The sequence below is a fragment of the Vipera berus genome (assembly GCF_964194415.1).
Source record: "Vipera berus genome assembly, chromosome: W".
NCBI lineage: Eukaryota > Metazoa > Chordata > Lepidosauria > Squamata > Viperidae > Vipera > Vipera berus.
Window position 1 is genome coordinate 72,714,561 of NC_138210.1, and position 25,066 is coordinate 72,739,626.

The 25,066-nt window shown below is 48.3% G+C and overlaps 2 protein-coding genes and 1 long non-coding RNA gene across 4 annotated transcripts in view; 2 read left to right on the top strand and 1 right to left on the bottom strand.

The window, feature by feature from the left end:
* The first annotated feature begins 2,056 nt into the window (after positions 1–2,056).
* LOC308676861 (thiamine-triphosphatase-like) lies at positions 2,057–5,835 on the top strand. The gene is made up of 3 exons (XM_081342898.1): positions 2,057–2,243; positions 4,496–5,107; positions 5,360–5,835. Exons 1-3 carry the CDS (start codon positions 2,192–2,194, stop codon positions 5,581–5,583), a joined length of 888 nt encoding a protein of 295 aa, XP_081199024.1. The 5' UTR covers positions 2,057–2,191; the 3' UTR covers positions 5,584–5,835.
* A 3,263-nt stretch (positions 5,836–9,098) lies between these two features.
* LOC308676240 (AP-1 complex subunit gamma-like 2) overlaps positions 9,099–25,066 on the bottom strand; it is a 28,461-nt gene continuing 12,493 nt past the window's right edge. For both annotated transcript variants that reach the window (XM_081342055.1, XM_081342056.1), the window contains exons 10-22: positions 24,999–25,054; positions 23,571–23,684; positions 23,329–23,469; positions 23,161–23,215; positions 22,809–22,931; positions 21,011–21,100; positions 20,419–20,549; positions 19,032–19,136; positions 17,631–17,781; positions 16,456–16,573; positions 13,848–14,014; positions 11,174–11,272; positions 9,099–9,921 (exon numbers count right to left, since the gene is read on the bottom strand). In XM_081342055.1, the coding sequence (XP_081198181.1) occupies positions 9,817–9,921; positions 11,174–11,272; positions 13,848–14,014; positions 16,456–16,573; positions 17,631–17,781; positions 19,032–19,136; positions 20,419–20,549; positions 21,011–21,100; positions 22,809–22,931; positions 23,161–23,215; positions 23,329–23,469; positions 23,571–23,684; positions 24,999–25,054 (1,455 nt within the window). In that variant the 3' untranslated portion in view covers positions 9,099–9,816. The remainder of the gene's footprint in view (positions 9,922–11,173; positions 11,273–13,847; positions 14,015–16,455; positions 16,574–17,630; positions 17,782–19,031; positions 19,137–20,418; positions 20,550–21,010; positions 21,101–22,808; positions 22,932–23,160; positions 23,216–23,328; positions 23,470–23,570; positions 23,685–24,998; positions 25,055–25,066) is intronic.
* LOC308676241 lies at positions 9,904–13,776 on the top strand. The gene is made up of 3 exons (XR_014028292.1): positions 9,904–10,037; positions 11,031–11,099; positions 12,851–13,776. It is a non-coding gene; the product is annotated as an uncharacterized lncRNA (long non-coding RNA).

Consider the following 25,066-nt stretch of genomic DNA (forward strand, 5'->3'; position numbering starts at 1 on the left):
CCCCCCTGCGGTCACGAGATCGAAATTCAGACGCTTGGCAAATAACTCGTATTTATGACGGTCGCAGTGTCCCCGGCTCATCGGATCTCCTTTTGCGACCTTCTGAAAATCAAAGTCTGGGGGCGGGGAGAAGCCAGATTCACTTAACGACCATGTTTACTAACTTAACCACTGCAGGGTTTCACTTAACAGGTGTGGCAAGTCAGGTCGTAAAATAGGGCAAAATTTTACGGATGGAAATTATGGGCTCATTGTGGCCTTAGGTTGAGGACTGCTTGTAATAATTAATAATGGTATTTGGTGGGGGTCATGACGATGATGTACTTGGGGGTGAGTTTGTCTTCCCAGACAAGATAACCCCCCATCACTTGATAGTCTTACAACAGCCTGACCAGGTAGGCCAGTGCAGGAAGGCATCTTCTTGACCCTATGAGACAAAGAGAGGAAGTTTGGATGGCCAGCCATCCTGAACTCAGGTAGTCCTTGACTTACAATGGTTCACTTAGCGACCGTTCAGAGTTACAAGAGCCCTGGGGAAAAGTGACTTACGATCGGTCCTTGCACTTACGACCAATGTATTGTGATTTGTGATGTTCCTAGCCAGCTTCCAACAAGGTCAATGGAGGAAGCTGGATTCGCTCAACGACCTCATGACTCACTTAACAACCGAAGTCACTGGCGAGCCTTCCCAGCCGGTTTCCAACAAGTCAACGGGAGGAGCCGGATTCATTTAACAAGCAATGGGATTCACTGAACAACGGTGACCTGCTTAACAACGGGGGCAAAAGAGATTGTAAAACCGCCTTGCTTAGCAATCGATATTCCGGTCTCCATGGTGGTCATAAGCCGAGGACTATCTTATAATCACATGGTGGGGGGAAGAAATCACGCACCAGGGCTTTGGCAGGGAAGCAGATGTGGCCCAAGACTCGCTTAACAACCACCTTGCTTATCAACGGAAATCCCGGTCTCCATTGTGGTTGTAAGGCCCAAGACTCGCTTAACAACCACCTTGCTTATCAAGGGAAATCCCGGTCTCCATTGTGGTTGTAAGCCGAGGACCAGCCCTATTTTTCTCAATCTTGGCTTAGCGCCCCAGAAAATGGGACCGCAGCCATTGTCTCCCCACCTTGCAAGGGTGGATGCCCCAGCTGTGGGCCCCATCCTTCCCAAATTTAGCACCCTCCAGATGTGATAAGAGAATGGAAAGCCAAATAGCTCAGGCAGAGAAAACTTGCTTTTCCAAAGCGCAGGAAAATTTGTTGATCTGTTGTTGTTGTTTTAAAAAAAATTGCAACCTACAAAATGTTGCCCGGTGCTTATTATAAGCGATGATGACGACGATTATCCCTCTGGATCATTTATTCTAGCTAGGAAGATTGCCCTTCCCTCCCCCCCCCCCCTATCACTTTCCTCCCGGAAAAAGAGAATTTATTGCAAAAAAAACAACAACAACCAAACAAACGAGGGGGTTATTTGATTTTATTTTATTTTTGCAAAAAAGGGAATCTTCTTAAAACATTCGGGGGAATCTCAGATTAGGTTCTTTCCCACCCGTGCCCGGCTTGGGCAGGTCTCCCCCCACCCCCTACCTCCCCCCCCCAAAAAAAAAATACTGGGAAGAGGTGGGGGCAATGGGGAAAATCTTGCTTGTCCTTCCGCCCAGGGAACCCGGGAATGTTGGCTTGCAAGGAGTTAAACCTGGGCCGTTTCTCTCTCTCTCTCTCTCTCCCCCCCCCCTTTACACCTTCCCGGGTTGGGAATGCACCCCCTCCCTCCCCCCCCCCCGCTGCTCTTAATTGCAGCTTTCCGGTTTCCCTGGCAACGGTGATCGAGGGAGCGAGACAGTCACATGGGGAGAGGAATAAAAAATAGAACAGCCAGAGGAGAAAATTAAAAAAAAAGTGGGGGGGGGGAAAGAAGGAGCAAGGAGGTAGGCGAGCGGCTAAGGTACCTGCTGGGGAGGCGGGGAAACTACGACTCCCAAGCGCCCTTGCGCCGCTCCCGGCCTTTTGCGCAGCTGCTTTTCCTTTCCCCACCCCCCCACCCACCCCCACTGAACGTCCGAACGAGGACTTGAGTCCTCCCCTCTTTGTTTTCGCTTTGGAAAAGCCTCGCCAGGCTTGCGGCTTCGCTCGGCCCGGCGAGCCCCTTTTGCAAAGGAGGCTGGGAGTTGTAGTCCAGCGCGAACATGGAGCGGGGCTCTGCTCTGCCCGCAGTTCCGGACCCCCAGCCGGGGAAAGGTCAGTGGCTTGCTCCGAGGATGGGTGGAGGGGGCCGGGTCGGAGTCGGAGCAACGGGAAGGAGTGCAATTAATCCGGATTAAGATAGCAGTGAACTCCCCAAGCCTCATTCCAACCTTCCTCCCTCTCCCACTCCCCCGCACCAGGCCAGGCTGCTGCCGGCTTTTGGCTGCCTGTTAAGCCTTGTCCGGGGTTAGCCTTGCAGTGAACCAGGCAACGTGCCATTCACACGAAGGGGTCAGTTGCAAAACTCGTGCAGTGAAGCAGGAACGTTGCGATGCACGTGAAGGTCTCGGGTGTAAAGTTGTGGGGATTTGCTAGTCCAGATCGGAAAGCCATAAAGCAGGGAGGGTCTTCAAGCTTGGCCCTTTGAGGACTTGTGGACTTCAACTCCCAGAATTCCTCAGCCAGTGTGCCTGGCTGAGGAATTCTGGGAGTTGAAGTCCACTCTATTTCAGGTCTTCAAACTTGGCCCTTTGATGACTTGTGGACTTCAACTCCCAGAATTCCTCAGCCAGTGGGCCTGGCTGAAGAATTCTGGGAGTTGAAGTCCACTCCTCTTAAAAGTCTATTTTGGGTCTTCAAACCTGGTCCTTTGATGACTTGTGGACTTCAACTCCCAGAATTCCTCAGCCAGTGGGCCTGGCTGAAGAATTCTGGGAGTTGAAGTCCACTCCTCTTAAAAGTCTATTTTGGGTCTTCAAACCTGGTCCTTTGATGACTTGTGGACTTCAACTCCCAGAATTCCTCAGCGTGCCTGGCTGAGGGATTCTGGGAGTTGAAGTCCACTCCTCTTAAAAGTCTATTTTGGGTCTTCAAACCTGGTCCTTTGATGACTTGTGGACTTCAACTCCCAGAATTCCTCAGCGTGCCTGGCTGAGGGATTCTGGGAGTTGAAGTCCACTCCTCTTAAAAGTCTATTTTGGGTCTTCAAACTTGGCCCTTTGATGACTTGTGGACTTCAACTCCCAGAATTCCTCAGCGTGCCTGGCTGAGGGATTCTGGGAGTTGAAGTCCACTCCTCTTAAAAGTCTATTTTGGGTCTTCAAACTTGGCCCTTTGATGACTTGTGGACTTCAACTCCCAGAATTCCTCAGCGTGCCTGGCTGAGGAATTCTGGGAGTTGAAGTCCACAAGTCATCAAAGGGCCAAGTTTGAAGACCCCTGCCTTAAAGATTTCTTTTACGTTTTTCCCCCTGACCCACTTTAGGTGATGTAGCTTACAAACCATGGTTTGTGCTTCATTAGCTTGTACAGGTGGTCCCCAAGTTACAACCATTCATTTAGTGACTATTCGAAGTTACAGTGGCACTGAAAAAAAGTGATTTACGACCATTTTTCACACTTACGATCTTTGCACCATCCCCGTGGTCATGTGATCAAAATTCAGTCGCTTGGCAACTGACTCAATATTTATGACGGTCGCAGTGTCTCAGGGTTACACGATCCCCTTTGGCGAACCTCTGACAAGCGAAGCCAGATTCACTTAACGACCGTATTATTAACAACTGCAGAGATTCACTTAACGACTGTGGCAAGGAAGGTCGTAAAACGGGGCCAAACTCCCTTACCTGCCTTGCTTAGCAACAGAAATTTTGAGCTCAATTGCGGTCGTAAGTCGAGGACTGCCTTGGTAAATGCATCTCAGGCTGATTTTCTCCTGAAATCATGGCAAGGCAAGGCAGCCCCTCAGAGGCCTGGGTTCAAATCCTCCATTAACCGGGACGTGGAAGGGCCAGTGTTGTTCACCCACTGCGGTCTGTCCCACCAACCTTGAGGCTGATTCTGAGTATAAAATGGATGGGAGGAAGCATCTTCAGGTCAAGAAAAGTTGTCATTAAATGAAAAATGACCTGTTTCTGAAACAGGAAGGAAGGAGGAGTAACACAGGAAATGCTATTTGGGGAAATCAGAAAGGTTTTTTTTTCCCCCAGTCTAAGGTTTCCTATAGCTGCAACCCTGTTGTGTTTTTAAAAGATTAAGGCAGTGGAAGATGGTTTCTGTTAGTCAAGCACTCTGATTTTGCTAGGAGGTAAGCCTCTAAAAGGGACTTAGAAGATTAAAAAGCCCCTACACAATTTTGAGTTCAAAGCCCTATCAATGTATTTTAAGATATTTGTCATCAGCAGGTTCTCCAAAATAGCAAAACCAGCTGAGCAAGTCACCAAGAGCAGAATCCAATTTGTTGTGGAAAAAATCGTTACGATTCTTTACAATTTTGGACTCTTTCTCTTTTTTTGTGTGTGCCTCAGATCAGATTTCCGGAGACATCGAGGTAGAACAGAAATTTATTTTTGGGCCCAACACCATCAAGAAGTTAGCCGAGCTGGGGGCAATCTTGGAAGGCCATGTCTCTTTTCGTGACAGCTACTATGATGTCCCTGATTGGTGCTTGACACGAGCGGATCATTGGCTGCGGGATCGCGAGGGGGTGGGCTGGGAGCTAAAATGTCCCCTGGTTAGGGTGGTGGGAAGCAAGGGGACCCCATGTGCGGCAGAGACAGATAACCATCTGTCCTCTCCAGTTTTGCAACCACCGAGGGACACAAGATCGTCCCACACAGCCACCCAGTACCAAGAAGTGACGTGTCCCCAAAATATTGTGACGCGCCTCTGTGGTTTATTGAACAGAGACCCAGGACAGAACTGGAGTTCTTGTGTGAACAAAGCAGTAGAAGAACTGGGCTTGCAGGTGTTTGCTAATTTTGTGACCACGCGGCACAAATACCGTGCGGGGGATTTGCACGTTGATCTGGACATGGTGGATTTCGGCTATGCCGTGGGTGAGGTGGAAGCCGTGGTCCAGCAGTTAGAAGATGCCCCTGAAGCTCTGGAGAAGATTCAGAAGTTTTCCAGGCAGCTAGGTAAGGCTGATCGTCTTCAGTCTTGTGGGTTTGTGTACGAGTGTGTGATAAAATTCAATATATATTTTTTTAAAATGATCGGATGTCTTCATCTTGAATGCCTTCTCCGCTTCAGAAAAGGGACATTAGGAAAGTTTCAGATTGAAGTTGACACCACCTTCGTTCGTTTCTACTTGGAATTTTGCTCAAATTTTTTGTTCTACCTTGTCGATAAGAAAGAAAACTCTTTTCTGCTTCTTCTTCCTCTGCTAGGTTTGGAAGAAGGAACCGCCATTCCTGGCAAGATGTCGGTGTATTTGCACAGATTCAGACCCACCCATTACCAGGCCTTGATGGAGGCCGGAACTGTGCAGAAAGTGATAGATAGTGATAGATACAACGGAGGCTCAGGATGGAAAAGTCTGATGGGTGAAGAACCAGGATGGGGACAGAAAGTTTTATCTCCAAACTACGGGATAGTCCAGAATTATCTTTAAATTAAATTAAATTATCTTTTAAAAATTTTTTAGAAAAGCATTTCAAATAAACTCTCCTTTTTCTTCCAAAAATATTGTAAGGATAGTTTCATTTTTTTTATTTTTTTTTTAAAAAAATTTGGTAGTGGAACTCTTCACCTTTCCTTCCACTGTGTTTCTCAAGTCTCAGCAAGGCTGGCTGGGGAATTCTGGGAGTTGAAGTCCACCCATCTTAAAGGGGCTAAGATTGAGAAACACGGCTTCAGCATTTCGTGTTTCACAGCAGGTGAGCCAATGCCTGAAGTGGGGAGGGGCTTATTGGCTGGGGAAAAAAATCACTGGATTGTTCTAGAATTATCTGAGGGGAAAAGGCTTTGTCCGCGATCAGACTTAAAACAGCTTGAAACGTGATGGGAGATCAAGAGATGGAAGAAGGAACATCTAAACTTAAGGAAGCCCAGCTTTTTAATCTGAACACACACCGTCTAGCCAACTTGGCCCTTCTTGCTACATTAACCTGGTTGGCTCAGGGTTTCGACAGCCGAAAATTGTGACCTAGATCAGGGGTAGGCAACCTTGGTTCTTTTATGACTCGTGGACTACAACTCCCAGAATTCCTGAGCCAGCCATGCTGAGGAGAAATGGAGAGGGAGCCAAGCTGAGCCAAGCTGGCTCAGGAATTCTGGGAGTTGAAGTCCACGAGTCATAAAAGAGCCAAGGTTGCCTACCCCTGCCCTAGGCCTAGGCCGCATTATGACTCGTGGACTTCAACTCCCAGAATTCCTGAGCCAGCCATGCTGAGGAGAAATGGAGAGGTTTCCAAGCTGAGCCAAGCTGGCTCAGGAATTCTGGGAGTTGAAGTCCACGAGTCATAAAAGAGCCAAGGTTGCCTACCCCTGCCCCAGCCAAACAAAGCATGGTGGTTTGCTTGATGTTGCTTGCTCCGCTGGCGAGCCTTCCTTTCTGCTCCAGCTGACCAGGGATGGTGGGAGTTGAGGACCTCCGTAGTTAGCTTTGACCAGGGTTTCTGACCGAAGTATGGGCTGGCTTGGAATATGGCAGGCTTAAGTTGGATTATCGTGCTCAGGAAGAGCCTCAATGAGAGACGTGAACTGGTTGGGCAGACCTTCTGAGAAGAACTGAAGGGAGACTTGACTTCCTCCAGTGTCAACATGTTGGACAGGTGGGGTGGAAGCTGGAGACCAGAGCAGGAGAGCTGATAGCTCAGGGTTTACCCATTTGTGCCCAACATGGCTGATTCATCCTTCAAGATGTGAGAAGCTGGTGGGACACCACGGAGCAAAGTTCCCCAACCTTTTTTGAGTTGTGCACACCAGCCGGCCACTCACGCGGCCCTCTTGAGAATAGACTACGGGCCGGTAGTGGGCTCCAGCCCACAGGTTGGGGACCCCAGCCCCATAGAGGACATCTCTATGGTCCTTGGGAAAAAGTTCAAAGAAGATCAGCTGATTGAAGGCCTGGAGACTTAAAACATGAAGAACGGTTGCAGGATTTGGGTATGGCCAGTTTAGAGAAAAGAAGGACTGGTGGGGGGTGGGCATGGTCTTCCAGTATTTGAGGGGCTACCCCAAAGAAGTGGGGGGTCAACTCCTTTTCCAAGACAAGAAACAAATGGGTGGAAACTAACCAAGGAGAGAACCAACCTGGAATTAAGGAGACACTGAACAAGGAGAACAATTAACCAGTGGAACAGCTTGCCACCAGAAATCGTGGGTCCTTCCGTCAGTGGAGCTTTTAAAGAAGAGACTGGACAGCCACTCGTCTGAAATGGGAGATAGGTTCTCCTGCTTGAGCAGGGGGCTGGACTAGAAGACCTCCAAGGTCCCTTTCAGCTCTATTCTGATAAGTTTCTTCCCTTGGTTTAGTTCGTCTTATGGCGGGGGGGTGGGTGTCTCCTGAGGGGTGCATATCTGTGGGACGATTTAGGCAGGGCCAGATCTGTCTGTGTGTGTGTGTGTGTGTGTGTGTGTGTCTGTGTGTGTGTGAACCCTGGGACAGAACCTCTGAATTGACTCTTCCGAGGGAGAAAATCCGTGCGCGTGCCGCTGTTGTCGATACGACAAGTGGCTTCTCTCTGCTCCGTTCTTTATTGCCATTGATTTCCATTTAGTCTCGCTGCCTTGTTGTGGAGTTTCCCCATCTGGCTGATCAATTGAATTGATTTCCTGGCAGTTGAAGTGAGGAGGGGCGGGGGGGGGGAGGAAAGCTGCGGAAGAGCGATCGGGATTCCCGTATTTACCACCTTCCCACGTGCGTGCACCGCCCTCGGCCACGGCCTGGCTGCTGCCCGCGCGTTGAGAAGTCCTGCTTCGGAAGTACGCCGTAGCAGAGCCCCCTCACCCCCCCTCCATGATTCGTTTAGTGACCTTTGAAAGGTTTACAACGCCACTGGGGGAAAAAGAGGGGGACTTACAGTATGACAGGTTTTCACAGGTTTCCCGCCTTTTCGTGAGATAGAAATTCAGACGCTTGGCGACTGTTCCGGACTTAACGACGGTGGCTGTGTCCCCGGGGTTCATGCGATCCCCTTTTGCGACAGGCAAAGTGGTCTTCCTTCAGCTGGTCCTCGACTTAACGGCCACGGTTGAGCCCAAATGTTCCATCGCTTGAGGTTTGTCCCCATTTTTATGACCTTCCTGGCCTCCGTTCTTAAGTGAATCACTGCCGTTGCTAAGTTACTACCCCGGTTGTTAAGTGAATCTGGCTCAAAACCCCACCACCACCACCCCACTGACTTTGCTTGTCGGAAAGTCGGGATCACATGACCCGGGCACACTACGACTGTCATAAATAGGAGCCAGTCGCCAAAGTGTCTGAATTTTGATCACGTCACCAAGGGGAGGCTACGATCCTAAGTCGCTTTTTTCTGTGCTGTTGTAACTTTGAATGGTCGCTAAGCGAATTGTTGTAACTTGTCAACTTTTAAGATTTGTGGACTTCAACTTGCAGAATTCCCACAGCCTAGTGGGTAGGCAACCTTGGCTCTTTTATGACACCTGGCTCAGGACTATCAATAATAATAATAATAATAATAATAATAATAATAATAATAATAATAATAATAATAATAATAATAATAATAATAATAATAATAATAATAATAATAATAATAAAAAAGTTGGAAGGGACCTTGGAGGTCATCTAGTCCAACCCCCTGCTCAGGCAGGAAACCCTATACCATTACAGACAAAGCGCTGTCCAGTCTCTTCTTAAAAACCTCCAGTGTTGGAGCATTCACCGCTTCTGGAGGCAGGTAGTTCCACTGGCTAATGGTTCTAACTGTCAGGAAGTTCTAGGTTGTTGATGATTTTCAAATGATCAGCATTATCATTAACTCATTGAACTATGAATGGAAAGATGCTCTTACCAAGATTAATCAAGTGCCCATTGCTCAACGCACAGTGGATCATGTATGCAGGATTTTAACCGAAGAAGAGGCACTTAATGCATGCCGCGCCACGTTTAAAGAGGACCACCTGCATCCAGAGCTCCAGCGAGGCGTCCCTTCCGTGGAAGGGCCTACGTTCCAAGGATGCCGAGATGTTACATCTGCAATCGTGTGGGACATGCCACCTGGGATTGTCCCCAACGATTTCCGGCGCCCACCACGTACCAGCCCAGAGGAACAGATTCCAGAGGAGGCAGAGGTAGAGGCGGACGACGTGGTCGTGGTCCCAGGCGTGATCCGCAAGCTCCACTTGCCACCTTGGCTTTAACCAACGATCCACAACCTCAACCAGAGTACGACAGACGACTTCTTTGGACTTTTGACAGTGGAGCAGCATTACATGTTACCTATAGAAAAGAGCTTTATACAGAGATGCACGAGCCTGAATCTGAACTTCGTGAGCTTTACTCTTTTTTCAAATCATCCTCGTCATTAAAGTAGACGTACACAATTCCGGCAACCGTTCCTTATATGTTTTAGCCTCCAGTCCCCCGATCCTCTTTGTTGCTCTTCTCTGCACTCTTTCCAGAGTCTCAGCGTCTTTTTTTACATCGTGGTGACCAAAACTGGATGCCGTGTTCCAAGGGTGGCCTTACCGAGGCCTTGTAAAGCGGTATTCTGTGAAGAACCTTGTCTGTGTTTTCATTCACGCCAGGCAAAACCCGCTTTCTGGGATCACAATAGGTGTTTATTCAAAAGGGCATCTGAAGGGAACATAAAACGCCACCAGCTATAAGGAGTAGCTGTTACTCCAGGAACCGTTGGCTCCTTGGGCGAGCTACTATTCACTTCCACGCAGTCTCTGGGAACGAGTTGAGCTCTTCGACGTGTTGTACGACAGCCCCAGAAGGCAGCGTGTAGGAAAGGCGTAACCTCATCCGGAGAGGGATCTGGGTTCAAGAAACAAGTAAAGAGGCATAACGCCACATCTCTGCACTAACCAAATGCTTGGAGAATCGAAACAGATCCCGGTGGAAGCCAGAGCAACGTATTTTACATTGTACAGGTAAGCCCTCGACTTACGGCCGGTTAGTTAGCGACTGTTTGAAATTACCACAGGCCTCCCTGAGGCAACTCCCGTGGCGGATTTAAAGTTAACGACAGCCGTGTCTCCCCTGCGGTCGTGTGAGTGCGTTTGTTTGTGTCCCGTGATCGGATGATGGCAATGTAGGTTTTGCTCTTTGTTTATACACTAGGATCTAGACAGTCAGTTCCTTGATTAGGGAACCACTAGGAAGGCATTCCCAACATCAGTGACAGGGCAAGCCACTTGTAGATAAACAGAGAGCAAATCCTCCTCTCTTTGAGCACTGATGATGTTGCCTAGTTGGGTCATGAAATGTCCGCAAGAAAATTACCAAGCTCGGAGGACCCCACAGCCCTCCTCCTCCTCCTCCTCCTCCTCCTCCTCCTCCTCCTCTCCCGTCTAACACTGATGATGTCACCTAGTTGGGTCAGGAAACATCTGCAAGAAATGCACCCAACTCAGAGAGAGCATCAAGGCCCTCACAGTCTTCTCCTCCTCCTCCTCCTCCTCCTCCTCCTCCTCATCATCATCATCATCATCTTCCTCCTCCTCCTCCTCCTCCTCTCCCTTCTAACACTGATGATGTCACCCAGCTCAGAGAGAGCACCAAGGACTTCACAGTCTCCTCCTCCTCCTCTTCCTCCTCCTGATACAAGACAGCTAAAGCAGTGGCCTCTGATTGATGGGAAAGATCAGGAGAGGCCTTATAATGGCTGAGCCTGGGTTTGTTTGCGACCACCTTTGCAGAAGGGGAGGGCCCGGAAAAGTCCCTTTCCGCGTCTCCAGACAGGTAGCCAGCTTCCCCTTTCAATCAGGAGTGGGTTAGAAAGAGGATCAAAGCCCTCCCCCCTTCCCTCCCCCCCCCCCCCGAGAATCCGCCTTAATCCACTGACTTGCTGATAAAACAGGGGCTAAAGTACCCAGATGGCTGCTTTACAAAGACACGCCAAGTCCTTTCCTTTCCCTTTGCAGGAAAACTTGGTGAAAGAATCTCCGCCACCGCCTGGATTTCTGGAGGACCTCGGCAGGGCGTCCCCTTGGGTGAGAAGCGGATTTGAAGCAGATCTCTGAATGAGATCACAGGGTGTCTTGAGCGATCCTCTCCTCATTCTTACCTTTTTGGGGTTCAAGACTCGAACGACTTGGGTGAGGGGGGAGCCCCCCTGGCTTGGAACTGTACAGCTGCTGGGGGCTAAAAGTTCCACTTGGAAAGACTGCAAGGAGGAGGAGGAGGAGGAGGAGGAGGAAGGGAAGGAGGAGATGGAGAGGAGGAGGAAGAGGAGGAGGAGAAGGGACGAGGGAGAGGTGAAGGGAAGGATGGAGAGGAGAAGAAAGGGAAGAAGAGGGAGAGGAAAGGAGAAGTGGGAGAGAAGGGGAGGAGGGAAAGGAGAAGAAGGGAAGAGGGAGAGGTGAAGGAAAGGATGGAGAGGAGAAGAAAGGGAAGAAGAAGAGAGGGAAGAGGAGAAGTGGGAGAGAAGGGGAGGAGGGAAAGGAGAAGAAGGGAAGAGGGAGAGGTGAAGGAAAGGATGGAGAGGAGAAGAGAGGGAAGAAGAAGAAAGAGGAGAAGTGGGAGAGAAGGGGAGGAGGGAAAGGAGAAGAAGGGAAGAGGGAGAGGTGAAGGAAAGGATGGAGAGGAGAAGAAAGGGAAGAAGAAGAGAGGGAAGAGGAGAAGTGGGAGAGAAGGGGAGGAGGGAAAGGAGAAGAAGGGAAGAGGGAGAGGTGAAGGAAAGGATGGAGAGGAGAAGAGAGGGAAGAAGAAGAAAGAGGAGAAGTGGGAGAGAAGGGGAGGAGGGGAAGGAGAAGAAGGGAAGAGGGAGAGGTGAAGGAAAGGATGGAGAGGAGAAGAAAGGGAAGAAGAAGAGAGGGAAGAGGAGAAGTGGGAGAGAAGGGGAGGAGGGAAAGGAGAAGAAGGGAAGAGGGAGAGGTGAAGGAAAGGATGGAGAGGAGAAGAGAGGGAAGAAGAAGAAAGAGGAGAAGTGGGAGAGAAGGGGAGGAGGGAAAGGAGAAGAAGGGAAGAGGGAGAGGTGAAGGAAAGGATGGAGAGGAGAAGAAAGGGAAGAAGAGGGAGAGGAAAGGAGAAGTGGGAGAGAAGGGGAGGAGGGAAAGGAGAAGAAAGGAAGAGGGAGAGGTGAAGGAAAGGATGGAGAGGAGAAGAAAGGGAAGAAGAGGGAGAGGAAAGGAGAAGTGGGAGAGAAGGGGAGGAGGGAAAGGAGAAGGAAGGGAAGAGGGAGAGGTGAAGGGAAGGATGAAGAGGAGAAGAAAGGGAAGAAGAGAGAAGAAGAGAAAGGGAAGAGCAGAAGGAGTAGAAAGGGAAGAAGAGGGAGTGGAGGAAGAGGAGAGAGAAGGAGAGGAGAGGGAAGGAGAAGGAGAGGAGAAAGGGGCGGAAGAGAAGAAGGAGAGGCGGAGGAAGACACAGATGGAGAGGAGAAAGAGTAAAAGGAGAGGCAAAGGAGAAGGGGAGGATCAGGTGAAGAAGAGCAGGGGGAGGGAGAGGAAGAAGAGAGGAAGAGGAGGAGGAGGGGGAAAGAGGAGGAAGAAGAAGGGAGGGGAAAAGAAGGGGAAGAAGAGGAAGCAGAAGACGGAGGGGAAGTGGAGGAAGAGGGGAAGGGAAAAAAAGGAAGAGGGAAGAGAAGGCAGTTGTAAGTGAACAGAAATTGCTCGAGATGAGAAGGTGAGACCCAAATCAATCTAACAAAAAAACATGCTTCTTTTTCCTCCTCCTCCTCCTCCTCCTCCTCCTCCTCCTCCTCCTCCTCCTCCTCCTCCTCTCCACAATCCCCCCTCGCTCGTAGTTTGGACAATGTTACCTAGTTGGGTCACGAAAGCTCTGCGAGAAAACTCAAGAGAGCACCAAGGACCCCACAGCCCTCCTCCTCCTCCTCCTCCTCCTCCTCCTTTCTGCAAATCCCCCTCCCTTCTAGCACTGATGATGTTCCCCAGCTTGGCAATGAGACGTCTTCAAGAAAACAACCAAGCTCAGAGAGCAGCAAGGACCCCACAGTCCTCCTCCTCCTCCTCCTCCTCCCTTCTAGCACTGATGATGCTACCTAGTTGGGTCACGAAACGTCTGCAAGAAAACGAACAAGCTCAGAGAGCACCAAGGACCCCACAGTTCTCCTCCTCCTCCTAATCATAATCATAATAGTAAAGTTGGAAGGGACCTTGGAGGTCATCTAGTCCAACCCCCTGCTCAGGCAGGAAACCCTATACCATTTCAGACAAAATGGCTGTCCAGTCTCTTCTTCAAAACCTCCAGCGTTGGAGCATCCGCCGCTTCTGGAGGCAGGCTGTTCCACTGATTAATTGTTCTCACTGTCAGGAAATTTCCTCTTAATTCTAGGTTGCCTCTCTCCTTGATTAGTTTCCATCCGTTGCTTCTCGTCCTGCTTTCAGGTGCTTTGGAGAATAGCTTGACTCCCTCTTCTTTGGGGCAGCCCCTGAGATACTGGAATAACTGCTATCATGTCCCCCCTCGTCCTTCTCTTCATTAAACTAGACATCCCCAATTCCAGCAGCCCTTCCTTATATGTTTTAGCTTCCACTCTCCTAATCATCTTTGTTGCTCTTTCCTCCTCCTCCTCCTCCTCCTCCTCCTCCTCCTCCTCCTCCTCCTCCTCCTCCTCCTCCTCCTCCTGCCTCCAGAAGTGGTGAATGCTCCAACACTGGAAGAGACTGGACAGCCATTTGCCTGAAATGGTATAGGGTTTCCTGCCTGAGCAGGGGGTTGGACTAGATGACCTCCAAGGTCCCTTCCAACTTATTATTATTATAGTGGTGAATGCTCCTCACCTTGGGCACCGCCACCTGCATGGAGAAGTTCTCAATGTCTCCAGGGCCGGTGTTGGTCACCGTGGCCGTGATCAGCAGCAACGTGGGTTCCTGCGGCGCCCGACTCATGGCGAACTCCAGCAGCAGCCCGTTCTGTTTGCAGACCTCCATGCGGGAGGGAACGGCCTCTGCGGAAAACGTGGTTAGTTTCAGACAAGGTGGTCTGGTCTAGCTTTGTCAACTTCGAAGATTATTTTTTTTAAGACTTCTCCGGCCATAAATCATAAGTCGCTTTGGGCAAAAACTTCAAAAGGTCACTAAACAAACGTCGTAACTCAAGGACTACCTGTAACTGTGTTTTTCCCAAGACAGCAGAGGCAGATTTCCAAGGATCTTCTCCCTGGCTTACCCTTTTAAGCCCTCCCCCTCCCCCCTCCCCCGATGTCTCCTGGGATCCATCAAATTCTTATTTTCCTGAGATTTCATTTAACGTCCTGTGGTCCTGAACCGGGAAAGAAATCCTTGTTCCCGGCTCTTGTGCAGTTTGGCGTCGGACGTAAAGGTGAGAAGGCTTTCCACACGCTCACACAAATTATAAATACAGCAAGTCCTCCCCTTACAATGGTTCGCTTAGTGACCCTCCAAAGTTACACCGGCACTGAAAAAAACAAGGGATTTCCTGAAAGTTGTGACCGTTTCAACATCTCCCGCGGTCCCGCGATCGAAACTGGGATGCTTGGCAACCGGTTCACATTTTATGACGGTGACAGCGTCTCTCCCCTCCCCCAGGGTCAGGCGATCCCCTTTTGTGACCTTCTGACGAGCAAAGTTATATTTTTCCAGGGATTAAATTTAATTCTTTTTAATGGTTTTTAATTTTTCGTATCCGTGTTTTAAGTACCCTGTATAAACCACCCTGAGTCCTTCGGGAAAGGGCGGTATGTAAATCCAATAAAATACAATAGGTAAAGGTAAAGGTAAAGGTTCCCCCGCACACGCGTGCTAGTCGTTTCCGACTCTAGGGGCCGGTGCTCATCTCTATTTCAAAGCCGAAGAGCCAGCGCTTGTCCGAGGACGTCTCCGTGGTCATGTGGCCGGCATGACTAGATGCCAAAGGCGCACGGAACGCTGTTACCTTCCCACCGTAGTGGTCCCTATTTTTCTACTTGCATTTTTACGTGCTTTCGAACTGCTAGGTTGGCAGAAGCTGGGACGAGTAACAGGCGCTCACTCTGTTACGCGGCACTCGGGATTCGACCCGCCAAACTGCCGACCTTCTGATCGACAAGCTCAGCGTCCTAACCCACTGAGCCACACCGCGTCCCTTAAAATAAAATAAGCAAATAAATAAAGCCGGACTTCGCTTCACCAAGCGGGCGACTGACTTAACAACTGCAGTGATTCGCTTAAAGGTCGTGGCAAGCTGGGTCGTAAAACGGGACGGGACCCACTTCACGACCGTCTCGCCCGGCGACAGACATTTTGGGCTCAGTTGCGGTCGTAAATCAGGGATGAGAGGCGATCCAGCCAATATGCTTGCCCGTTGTAGGGACCCTTTGCTCAATACCCCAAAAGGTCTTTTTTGACAAGGCAACTGGGATTTCTCATTTTCCTTTGAAGACCTTTCCCTTCTCATCGCAGAAGCTTCCTCAGGTTCTGACTGAATGGTGGGGAAGGGAAGGATTTATACTCCTTGCAGACAGCTGGTCGTTTGCCTTCTTTCTGTGGAGCCTGTTGTGACTCAGGGCCAGCCTGTGGGTCCGGCAGCCGGCTCAGATGTCTCGGATGACTCAGATGAGGGGGAGGAGGAGAATGTGGAAGACGAACTGGTTGATGATGGCTTGGAGGCTTCGCAGAGCCCCCAGCCGGGGCCCTCTTCTCAGCTGCGTGAGCCCGATAGTGCGGAGGATGATGACCCACAGCTGGCCCTGTTCAAGGACGCCCGACGCAGGAGGCAGTCGAGCAGGAACAAACAGAGAAAGGCTGTGGGACTCCTCGGGAGGAGGCACAGGGAGGCCACGCCCTGAACTCTAAATAAAAGGAGTGTTTGGGGAAGGGCTGGTTGCTGAAAGCAACCCTTCCGTTTGAGGATTCAAGTTCCAGTGTTTTTGTTTCTTGTTCTGTTGTTTGTGTAATAAATCTTGGCAGACGCTTTGCAGCCTCAGACGCTCTCCAGTCTCTACTGTTTGAACAGGGGTTTGCCTTATTGCAAGGCCGGTAGCAGGCTGGTTCAGAACAGAGCCGTTGAGGCCACTGGGAGGTTTAGCTGTGTCCTCGGGGTCACCTGAGGGGTGCAAACCCAGGGCATAAAACATCCTGCAGCCAAGAAGCCTCCACGCCCATTTGCACCGCTCAGGTGATCCCGAGAACACAGGTAAAAGCTCCAGGTGGCCTCAACAGCTCTCTAAAAGAATGCAAATGACCAGGAATATAAATCTTTCCATTCCCCGCCATCCCGTCAGAGCTGAAGAAGCTTCTTGGATGAGAAGCGAAACATCTTCAAAGAGAGAGAGGGGAAAAAAAATAAAGTCCAATCGCCTCCTGAAAAAAAGCACCGTTGGGAACAACCGGGATGTGGATGACTGAGAATCTCCGTAGCTCTTTGCTTAATAGATCCCTCTCTTTCTACCTGGAGTTTTGAGATCCTGAAGCAAACCAAGAAGGGATCCTGTTCGCGAATGGGCTGGATTGGATGGAGCAGGAGATGTAACTACAGGTTCTCCAAGGAGGTCCAAGAGATCGAAGGCCTAGACAGAGAAAGACAAGAACAGAAAAGCAGAGCAGAGTTGGAAAGGGACCTCAGAGGTCAACTAGTCCAACCCCCCCCCCGCTCACGCAGGAGATTCTCCAGTATACCATTCCGGATAAATGGCTGTCCCATCTCTTAGAAACCTCCATTGTGGGCGATAAAACAGACCGAAGAGGAAATAATTTTAATTTCCGAGCAAAGCACGATTCGTGATCAGAACCACTGCCACAAATCCTGATCATCCATCGTGGTTTGCTCAGCTTTTGGGTGACCTCAAAACCCATTTCTTCTGCTGGGTGCAAGGAAGAAAAAAGGACAAGTTGTTTCTCAACCTCGGCAACTTTAAGAAGCGTGGACTTCCGCAACTCCCACAATTCCCCATGCTGGATGGGGAATTCTGGGAGATGAAGTCCATGCCGTTTTCCCCCCCCCCCGCCCTGTGAACCAGATTGAAGCAAAGAAAGAGATTTGTTAAAGCACATTTGCACCGTCATTTGCACCAAATCGCCACTACTTTGGGTAGTCCTCGACGTACGACCACAATGGAGCCCCCAAATTTCTGTGGCTAAGCGAGACATCTGTTAAGCAAATTTTGTCCCATTTTACCTTACCACAGTTGTTAATATGGTCGTTAAGTGAATCTGGCTTCACCATTGAAGGTCGCAAAAAGGGATCACGTGACCCTGGGACGTTGCAACCGTCATAAATATGAGTCAGTTGCCAAGCGTCCGAATTTGGATCACGTGACCATGGGAAATGCTGCAACGGTCATAAAACTGAGGAAAACAGTCCTAAGTCACTTTATTCCTTGCCGTTGTAACGCTGAACGGTCACTGAATGAAACCGTTGTAAGTCGAGGACGACCTGTATCTTCCCAGCTGTTCTTTACAAGGAGTTCAATTTAACTTGGGCTAGTAATCACAGAGCAAGAGAAATTAAGTTTAAAATTAAATCCCTTATTATAGCAATAATCAGATTGATACCGTATATGCCATTAAAGATTTGATGGCTTCGTCTGCCCCCTACTGCCCAAAGCTGGGAACTGCATCTCCTACCTGGTTAGGTTCTTGCTGTTTGGGCTCTGTGGATGGCTCCCCCTGCAGGACGATTGGGGTAACAATCTCATTTCCGTTCTGATCTGTTTCATGGCTGTCCTTGTCCTCACCAAATTTCTCCATCACGGGCATTTTTTCCAGTATGGATGCTCTGGATGAGGAAGGAAAAACGGAATGCCTGAAAATGTCATTTTTTTTCAGCCCACAAGACAAGGTGGGGTGGATGGTGCAAATGATTTGAATTACAGAATAACAGAGTTGAAAGTGATCTTAGAGATCTTCTAGTCCAGCCCTGCTCAAGGATTGGTCTAGAATCTTTCTCTGCTGGCATCAGTCGGGCATATGAATTGTTCGTGCGATGTTTCTCAACCTTGTCAACTTTAAGATGGGTAGACTTCAACTCCCAGAATTCCTCAGCGTGTCTTGCATGGCTGGGGAATTCTGGGAGTTGAAGTCCACCCGTCTTGAAGTGAACAGAATAATGACTCAAATTTGTTCAAATTCAAAAGCATTCACCTTCCCTGGATGCCAGAAAATTAACCCAGAGTCTCCCTGCTGATTTAAATGGAAGGGATCCCATCTTTTTAAATGGAGAATTTAGTTTTTTAAACTGAGTCCAAAAGCATACGATGCCATGGGGGTTTCTGGGAGTTGAAGTCCACCCATTGTTCTCAGCTTTGCCAAGGCTGAGAAATATTGCACTAAACGAAACTAAACCAAAATCCAAAATGTAAAATAAAATAATAAAATAAAACATCAAAATAAATAATAAAATAAAATAAAATATCCAATAAAAATAAAATAAAATATCAAATAAATAAAATAAACTACCAAATAAATAAAATAAACTATCAAATAAATAAAATAAAATAAAATATCAAATAAAAAATAAAAAATAAACTATCAAATAAGTAAAATAAAATAAACTATCAAATAAAAAAACTATCTAAATAAATAAAAAATAAAATAAAATAATAAAATAAAAAAAACTTTACTGCTCATATTACAAATTGATATCTGGCAGTCTCTTTTGGATGACCCCTGTAGGGTTGGGAGGTACAGCAAGTATTTGAGGGAATTGGGCTCTTCTGATTTAAAAACAAATCATGTTTCTTGTCCACATTGTGTCTGCCGCTTTGGTTCGACAGGGATTTTGGGATGAAGGCGGGTAAAGGGATTAGGAAGAAATGATATAAACCCTAATGATCACAAAAGAGTATGAAGGGCTTCCAAAGAACTATAAAGGCCCTCCTTTCCTTTTTGTCCATTTTTCCCACAAGGCAATGAGGACTAGTAACTTAGAGATTTGTTTAGAACCCCCCCCACACACACACCCACGCACTAAGAATCATTGGATGTGGAACTCTGGGCTTTTGAGGGACTGGACCAGCTAACAAGTACCTGAGGTGATCGTATTTTTGGAAAAGGGTGTTGTATTCCACGGCTCTCTGCTGTAATTCCACATCGTGGCAGCTACAATAAATGGAGATCAAACTTCGAATCCGGCTTTTAATTAGGGAAGAGGAGAGGAAGAAAAAAAATGAGAGAAAAGGAAGTTACTTTCTCTTTTCTTCTTGATACGTCACCCCCTAAACTCTACTCCCCGGCAGTTTACAGGTAGTCCTCAACTTACGACCACAATTGAAACCGGTATTTTGGCCGCTAGGTGATGCGGTCATTGTGAATGAGCACGTGACCAGACCCCAATTTTTACAACCGTTTATACCACGGTCGTTAAGCGAATCCAGCTTTCCTCGTTGACTGCTTGTCTGGGAAAGTGACATATTGCAGTCATGGGACCACAGGACACAGTGACCGTCGTAAAAGCGAGTCAGATGCCAAGCACCCAAAATACGGTCACGAGACCGTGGGGATGTATGCAGCTGTTGGAACTCCAAAACCAGGCCTGAAGTAAACATTGAGGAGCTCCGTTGTAACTTTGAACGATTTCTAAGTTACCAGTCATAAATTGAGGACTGGCTGCACCTAACAGGGCCTGGTTATTTACCCGGAAATGACAAATTTCCTGCAAGAACATGATTCTACCACAACTTTAAACACACTTCAAATGGTGGATTTTTAACCAGCCACAATTTTCAGTTCAATATGCAGCCCTCTGCAATCATCACAGCTTTGGGCTTTGACTCCCATAATCCCCTGCCAGCTGGGAATTATGGGAGTTAGGGGTTCCCATTCTGAGCCAGAGAATGAGAAAGGAGAACAAGGGCAAGGAAATCATAAAAGGGTTTATCCTACTGACAACTGGGAAGCTGAAGCTGTAGTTCTTCCAGGTGCCCACATGGTGGCGCTCTAACTTAAGAGAAAGGTTGCTGTGGCGCCCTCTAGTGTCAGAGGATAGAAAACTCACATTTGCTGGCCCAGGATGAAAATGTATTGTACAGGTGGTCTTTGACTTATGAGTAGTTACTCAGCGACCGTTCGATTTTACGACAGATCTCCCCAAGGGTACTTACAACCCACTCCCAAAGTTTTTAACAATCGCGGTGGTCTCTTAAGGACCAGGGCAGTCACTTCACGACCACAGCGGTCACTTAATGACAGTCGCAAAAAGGTCATAAAATCAGATCTATCATATGGATGACCCATTTTATGACCGTCACAAGTTACAACAATGATAAGCAGGTTTCACTAAGTGAACCATCACGTGACCACACAATAAGGAACCGACAAAACTGGGTTTGATTGCACAATGCATTAAAAAAAAACCCTAAGGAGCAATTCTGCTTGTCCGGGATCAAAGATAGGATATATTTTTTCTCACGCTCACTTAATGTCCGCGTCCTGGAGGCGTGTCCCAAGCTTCATGAGGGCAGTGAGTGCGTAGGCCCTGGTGGAGGGCAGGGACAGTTGTGACTGGAGGACGTGTTCCAGCAAGTTTAGCACATCCTCGGCGTCCACCTGAGAAGATAAAAAATGAGGATATGGCACTAGAAGGATCAACAGCTACTGAGATTGTTGGCTGAGCAGGTACAAAAACACCCTGCGAAATGATTGAAGCCTGAGAAACAGGGCCCCTCGTCAATCATTTCCTTAGGAGGAGGGAGCTTGGCAGCACAAGGAAACAACATCCAACGACTTAATAGCCAGCCATCAACACCAACACAATCTACACCTAAAAAGCTACACACAACGGGCACTGTACAAACAGCACACTCAGAACAGCCCAAAGCATACAGAGAGGTTCCCTTGAGGATGGGTTCCAGCATGAGTCCGAAAGCTCAGAAGGCAAAATCCCTGGTCCCCGTGATAGACCCAAATTGGATGCTGTAAAATTATCCTGGGACGCCTACATCTGCCTTCATTTGTGAGGATCAACTTCCCCATCGCGGATCTTCGCTGCCGGATTTCGGAGCCCTCACCTGTTGTGGTTCCACCTCATCACAATTCCCGTCAAGTAGGAAGTGCCCGTATTCACCCAGGCACCAGGTTGCTACTTGGACCAAGGGTTGCTGCAGTGGGACACAAACGGAGGCAAAGACACAGTTGTTATGGCACATCCAGGTAGTCCTCAATTTATGACCATTCATTTACATGAAAAAAGTGATTTAGAACCCATTCCTTTTGCTTACAGCCATCGCCCCGGCTGTCACTTGATCGCAATTCAGCTCATTGGCAACTGGTACATATTTACAATAGTTGCAGCATCTCGGGGTTTACACAATCATTTTTAGTGACTTTTTTTTCCAGCTGACAAAGAAAGTCAATGCAGGAAGCTGGATTCGCTTAATGACCATGTGATTTTCTTAACGACTGCGGCAAAAAGATCTATAAAATTGGATGCACTCACATGGTGGAACCTGCTAGTTGCGACAGGCATAAAATGGGTCACCCACGTGATAGATCCGATTTTATGTCCTTTTGGCGACTGTCACTGAGGGACCGTTGTGGTTTTTATGGGACCACTACGGTCCTTAAGTGACCACGGCGGTTGTTATTGGAAGCACGTTGTAAGGATCCTGGGGAGCTCTCTTGTAACATTAAACAATCGCTAAGCGACCGACCAGTCATAAGTCAAGGACTATCTGTACAATATTGACTTTTCATCCTGGGCCAGCAAGTGTGAGTTTTCCTTCCTCTGACACTAGAGGGCGCCATAACAGCCTTTTTCTCAGATTAGAGCGCCACCCAGTGTGCAGCGGGCGGAACTGCAGTTTTCAAGTTCCCAGCTTTCAGTGGGATAAACCTTTTTTCCCCTTCTTTGAGGTGCGATATGTTGTTTTTAGGCCAGCTTAGGGTTCAGCCTTGGGCCCCAGACACCCCAGGATAGATCAGGATCGTGCTAATCCCTCCTTTTCCTGTTCTGAAATGATTCCCACGATGATTGCTAGGATTTACTCCGAGCAAGACCCGCTGCGGTCTGCAGCTTTGTTCCCTCTGCTTTGGTGCAAACACTCAACATAATTTTTAAGGCTGGAGAAAATGAAAAATATTCCTCGACGGATTCCAAATGTGCCAGACGTAAGCAAAACGAGAGGAGAGTGCTTGTCTGCACGAGCTTCTTTGCAAGCAATTAAATCTGGAGCTTGAAGGCCCTTCCTAAAATATTTATTGTCCTGAGGTCCTTTTATGCTGCAGCAAGGGCATCTGGGGTCAAAAAAGTCAAAATGCTGGCCAGAAACCCACAATGAAGCCCATATTCACTACTTTGATCTCCTCTCCTGTACCATTACTGAAAACCCGAGTGGCGAATATGTCAGTAACCATCAACCTAACCAAAATCTTACAACAGTCTGTTTAGTGACCGTTCAAAGTTATGATGGCACTGAAAAAGGTGACTGATGACCCTTTTTTGCAATTACACTGCAGCATCGCCAGGGTGATACGATCCAAATTCAATGCAATGCAATGTCCCAGGTCATGTGATCCCCTTTTGCGGCCTTCTGACAAGCGAAATCGATGGGGGAAGCTGGATTCGCTTAACAACCGGGTGACAAACTTAACAATTGCAGCAATTCACTTAACGACAGTGGCCAAAAGAGGTCGTAAAATGGGGCGAAAAAAATCACTTAACAAACGTCTCGCTTAGGAATGGAAATTTTGGCCTTAATTGTGGTTGTAAGTCAAGTACTACCTGTAGTAAAAAAAAATGCATACATGTTTGCTGCTGGATTAGTTTAGGTCTCAGGATATCGCGCAAATGCCGAAACAGACACATACCTGGGAGATATCTTGGGCCACTGCGCTGTAGAGCTGATGCACGGCGTAACTATGAAGCTCTTTCGCACCTCCAATCAGGTGGATGAGGTTCGGGACGGCATCATCCCGGATGTAGAAGCCCGCCTGCCAAGGAGACAGGAGGAAGCGGGAAGGGGATGTTTGATCCTCTTCACTTACTCCGATTTTTATCGCTCTCCTCCAAGGAGGAGTTTAAAGGAAGATCCATAAGAAAAATCTACCTTGCCTGCGCTACAAAACACAACCTCTAGAGGGCAGCGGCAGATTAAAGTTGTCTGCATTCCCTCTGCCACCTACTGGACACCGGGGATCATAGCACCCTCCTTGCTCTCACCATGATCAGAATCTGGAGAATGGTATCAATGTGCCACCGTTTGCTGGGTGCGAATCTGTGGAAGGAAGTCAAAAGGCAGAAGAGAGAGCTCTTAAGATTCCTACAGAGCCAGACAGACTCGTCCTGCTCTCTACCGCCCTCTTGCAGGCAACGGTGGAACTGACTCACTTCTCGGCAGCCAGGAACAATCCGGAAGCGCACTCCGACTTCAGATCCGGCAGGCTGCTTTCCATGAAGCCCAGCAACTCCTTAGTGGTTGTGCGAATGTTGGTGTGGTTGATCAGGGATAAACTCAGCTGGAGGGCTCTCCTACAGAGCGGGGGGGGGGGAAATAAATAAATAAATTAGAATTACGGTCTTCTGTTTCCTCAGAAGTGGAGCCTTCTCCCATCTTCGGGCCTTCAGCTTACCTCTTCACGGTCGGGTCGGGATCCGTCAGACAAGCGAGGACTGTGGTTCGGTGTCTCTGGACGGCGCTGTTTTCCGCTTGCAACAATTTCTGGAGCGACGTGAGGGCCACGTATCTGAGCATCAATTGAAAAGGATAAAGCCGATCAAACGGATTTAAAATCTTGTTTGCTCTGCTGCCCCCTTGTGGAATTTTGGGCAAAACAAAATGCCCATTAGCTAAAAGGGATTTGCTTAACGACCGTGGTGTTTGCTTAATGACCGCCATATTTGTTTAATAACCACCGTTTTAGACAAGCAAAGTCAACGGTAGTCGCCAGATTGGCTTAATGGCTGTGTGACTCACTTAACGACAATGGCAAAAAGGTCGTCCAATTCGGCGCGGCTCACTTAACTGACTGGCTTTGGGATGGAAATGTGATTGTGGTCGTAAGTCAAGGACTACCAGCGTTGCTGACTGGGGGATTCTGGGAGTTGAAGGCCCCGGGTCGTAAAATTGCTCAGTTTGAGAAAGACTGATAGATAACTCCCTTCAACGAGTACAGGGATCCACAGCTACGACGTCCTTGACAGACCTTGATATCTAATCTCTGTTTAAACAATGTTTAATTCTTTTGTTTGGGTTTATTAGCTTCCCATTACATGCTGTAGGAATTGTGTTTTCTTAACTCAAGATCTAAAGTGCTGAGTGAGCCAGCCATAGTATTATCTTTTTTCTCTTTTGTCTAATCTTCCTTCCTTCCTTCCTTCCTTCCTGCCCTCCCTCTTTCCTTCCTTCCTTCCTTCCTTCCTTCCTTCCTTCCTTCCTTCCTTCCTTCCTTCCTTCCTTCCTTCCTTCCTTCCTTTCTCCCTCCCTCCCAACTTCCTTGTTTCCTTGTTTCTTTCTTTCCTTCCTTCCTGACCTCCCTCTTTCCTTCCTTCCTTCCTTCCTTCCCTCCTTCCTTCCTTCCTTCCTTCCTTCCTCCCTCCCTCCCTCCCTACCTGCCTGCCTCTCTCCCTCCCTCCTTCTTCCTTCCTTCCTTCCTTCCTTCCTTCCTCCCTCCCTCCCTCCCTCCCTGCCTCTCTCCCTCCCTCCTTCCTTCCTTCCTTCCTTCCTTCCTTCCTTCCTCCCTCCCTCCCTCCCTCCCTCCCTCCCTGCCTGCCTCTCTCCCTCCCTCCTTCTTCCTTCCTTCCTTCCTTCCTTCCTTCCTTCCTTCCTTCCTTCCTTCCTTCCTTCCTTCCTTCCTTCCTTCCTTCCTTCCTCCCTGCCTCTCTCCCTCCTTTTTTTTTCCTTTTTACTAGCGAAATATTCCAATTATTTGAATGAAATGCCAAATTTGAAGAACACGCAGTAGAATGCTTGGCTTCCATTCAAATAGGTCTTAGAAAGCCCAAGCTGAGCGGTTTTATCCCGTTTCGATTTAATTTTGATTTTCTTTCTTTTCTTTTACCTGATATTCCTATCCTTGTTAAGGAGAAAGCGCCCGAGGATATTTATCGCCAGAACCTACGTAGGAAA

Bases quoted from the DNA above. Each gene is read 5' to 3' on its own strand.
- LOC308676861 (XM_081342898.1), top strand. From the start codon at position 2,192: ATGGAGCGGGGCTCTGCTCTGCCCGCAGTTCCGGACCCCCAGCCGGGG. The intron at 2,244-4,495 runs GTCAGTGGCTTG...TGTGTGCCTCAG, and splicing joins GGACCCCCAGCCGGGGAAAG to ATCAGATTTCCGGAGACATC. The intron at 5,108-5,359 runs GTAAGGCTGATC...TTCCTCTGCTAG, and splicing joins GAAGTTTTCCAGGCAGCTAG to GTTTGGAAGAAGGAACCGCC.